General features: G+C 49.7%; 1 protein-coding gene and 1 long non-coding RNA gene across 7 annotated transcripts in view; one reads left to right on the forward strand and one right to left on the reverse strand.

The window, feature by feature from the left end:
• The window catches only part of LOC125613826, a 13,355-nt gene that overhangs the window by 4,932 nt on the left and 6,208 nt on the right, over positions 1 to 2,215 (reverse strand). The gene's annotated exons all lie outside the window — the stretch shown is intronic.
• The window catches only part of Pgpep1 (pyroglutamyl-peptidase I), a 22,288-nt gene continuing 21,228 nt past the window's right edge, over positions 1,156 to 2,215 (forward strand). The window contains exons 1-3 of one of the 6 annotated variants that reach the window (XM_048795466.1): positions 1,156 to 1,384; positions 1,897 to 1,969; positions 2,077 to 2,159. In XM_048795466.1, the coding sequence (XP_048651423.1) occupies positions 1,171 to 1,384; positions 1,897 to 1,969; positions 2,077 to 2,159 (370 nt within the window). In that variant the 5' untranslated portion in view covers positions 1,156 to 1,170. Of the gene's footprint in view, positions 1,553 to 1,896; positions 1,970 to 2,076; positions 2,160 to 2,215 lie in introns of all 6 variants that reach the window. The other 5 variants (XM_048795467.1, XM_048795468.1, XM_015489262.2 and 2 more) reach the window with 5 other exon arrangements.

The raw sequence follows: 2,215 nt of genomic DNA on the forward strand, positions 1-2,215 counted from the left end.
AAAAAAAAAAAAAAAAAAAAAGAGAGAGAGAGAGAGAAATTTTGTCAGTGCTTAGCTCTGAGCCTGTGCGTGGTCAGTTCTTGAATGTTCCTCTTTATCAGCGGTCACATGGGACAGTAGTGTGTGACTCCATTTCTCCCCATCACTCTGATGGTTTTTGCTTCCTGTCACCCTTCTGTCAGTGCAGCAGGGGAAATGGAAAACTGCTGTGGGCTCCCTCTCTGCCTGTCCCTGATTCCTAGCAAGAGACTCTGCACCAGGCATTTCTTACAGTCATTCCTGATATACACAGGGAACAGGCTCCAGGACCCTCTGCAGATACCCAAATCTGGATGCTCAAGTCCCTCATATAAAAGAGCATTATATTTGTGCAGAACCTATGCCCACCCTCCCATAAATTTCATTTTATTAGTTTTTTGTTTGCAGTACTGGGGGGTTGAACCCAGGGGCACTATAGCGCTGAACTACACCCCAGCCCTTTTATTTATTCATTGTTTTAATTTATTTATTTATTTTGAGACCAGATCTCACTGTTACTGAGGCTGACCTTGAACTTGTGATTCTCCTGCTTCAGTCTCCCAATAGCTGGGATTGCACCAAACACATACTCTCCCATAAATTTTAAATAATTTCTTGATGATTTGTAATACTTAATGCCATATGAATGCTAGGTGAATAGTTGTACCATATTGTTTAGGGAATGAGAAGGAAAAGGGTCCGTAGGTGCCGGATACTGTTTTTTTTTCCAAATAGTTTTCATAAGGGGTTAGTTGAATCTGTGGCTGTAGAAACTGTGGATAGAGAACACTGCCTATAAATATCTGAATTATAAAACGTGACTTGGGGGCTGGGGATGTGGCTCAGTGGCAGAGCACTTGCCTAGCACATGTGAGGCACTGGGTTCCATCGTCAGCACCACATAAAAATACATAAATAAAATAAAGGTTAAAAATCCACATAATATTTAAAAACAACAAACTTGGGCGGTGTTTTGGTCAGCTCTCTGCTCCCATGGGCTTGGCTGTAGCTCTCACAACCGGCCCAGGCTGGCTCTCAGATTTTCTGAATTCTACCTGAAGCTGCCAAACACCAAAATAGCTTCTGAGCATGTGATCTCAAGCCTGAGCTCGCAAATAAAGCCCCGGGGCAGTCCAGAGAATTCTGCCCTGGATGTTGGAAGGGTGCAGGGGGGAGCCAGTCCTCGCCCAGAGTCCTGGTGAATGGGGGCGGAGTCAAGGCCTTTGGAATGAGAAGCCAGAGATCCAAGTCCAAGGTCCAGCCCTGTCTCCGAGGACTTGGCCAGAAACTCAAGCTGTACTTTTCTGGCTGTTTTTGGAGGAAATCTGCACGTCGGCAGGGCACTTACCCTGCGCTAGGGGATGCTGTGGGTACCAGGTCGCAGCTCTAACAGATACTTCCTGCTCTGGAAGGTCTAATCCCTTTGTCAATGGAAATGAGGAGTTAAATAGAAAGGCAGAGAAGAGAAAGCGATGACTTCTGAGCTTCACCGCTAACAAAGAGATGGAACCAGGAAATGAGAAGGACCCTCGGTGTGGGTGGGGTAATTTCAGCTTGGGTGGGAAAGAACCCTTGCAGGAGGTGACAGGGAGATAGGTGACCTTCAGAGGAGGTAACCACCAGGGACAAAGTGGGGAGGGCCCTAGGGAGGGAGAAGATCGGTGTGAAGGAGGAGGAACAGTCCGGTTGCAGGTACCTGGGGGCTGTTCCAGGCAGAGGGAACAGTGTTAGGCCTTGGGAGGCAGCTGGGCTCGGAGACAGCGTGGGGGAGACTGAGGGCTCTGAGGCCACATTAGCTTCCTTAGCAACAGCCCAATGTAGTCAGTGCTTTTCCTCTTTAATTCCGCTCTTCCCCTCAACTTCCTGGCCTGAATGCAGCTTCTGTGACCCCTTCCAAGTTCGAGAAGTGGCCCAGGGCAAATGGTCTGGAGCTGTGCCTTGGTTTCCCCATGTGCAAAACGCTGTGAATAAGCGGGTGGTGAACCGTCCCCGGTTGGTTCTTCCTGCTCCCAGTTTTTGACAGTAGGCTTACAGTAGGCGCTTAATGTATACTGGCAGTACAAACGACCTGCGAGTCCGCGGCGCCAGGCTCTTAGACGGACAGCTGCCACAACCCGCGGGGCGGACTAGCCAGCTGGCAGGTAGGGACCGGCTGGTGAGCGCTGGGCGGGCGCCCTGGGGCGCAGCCAAGGGTGGC

This window comes from Marmota marmota, unplaced genomic scaffold (genome assembly GCF_001458135.2).
Source record: "Marmota marmota marmota unplaced genomic scaffold, marMar, whole genome shotgun sequence".
Classification (NCBI taxonomy): Eukaryota; Metazoa; Chordata; class Mammalia; order Rodentia; family Sciuridae; genus Marmota; species Marmota marmota.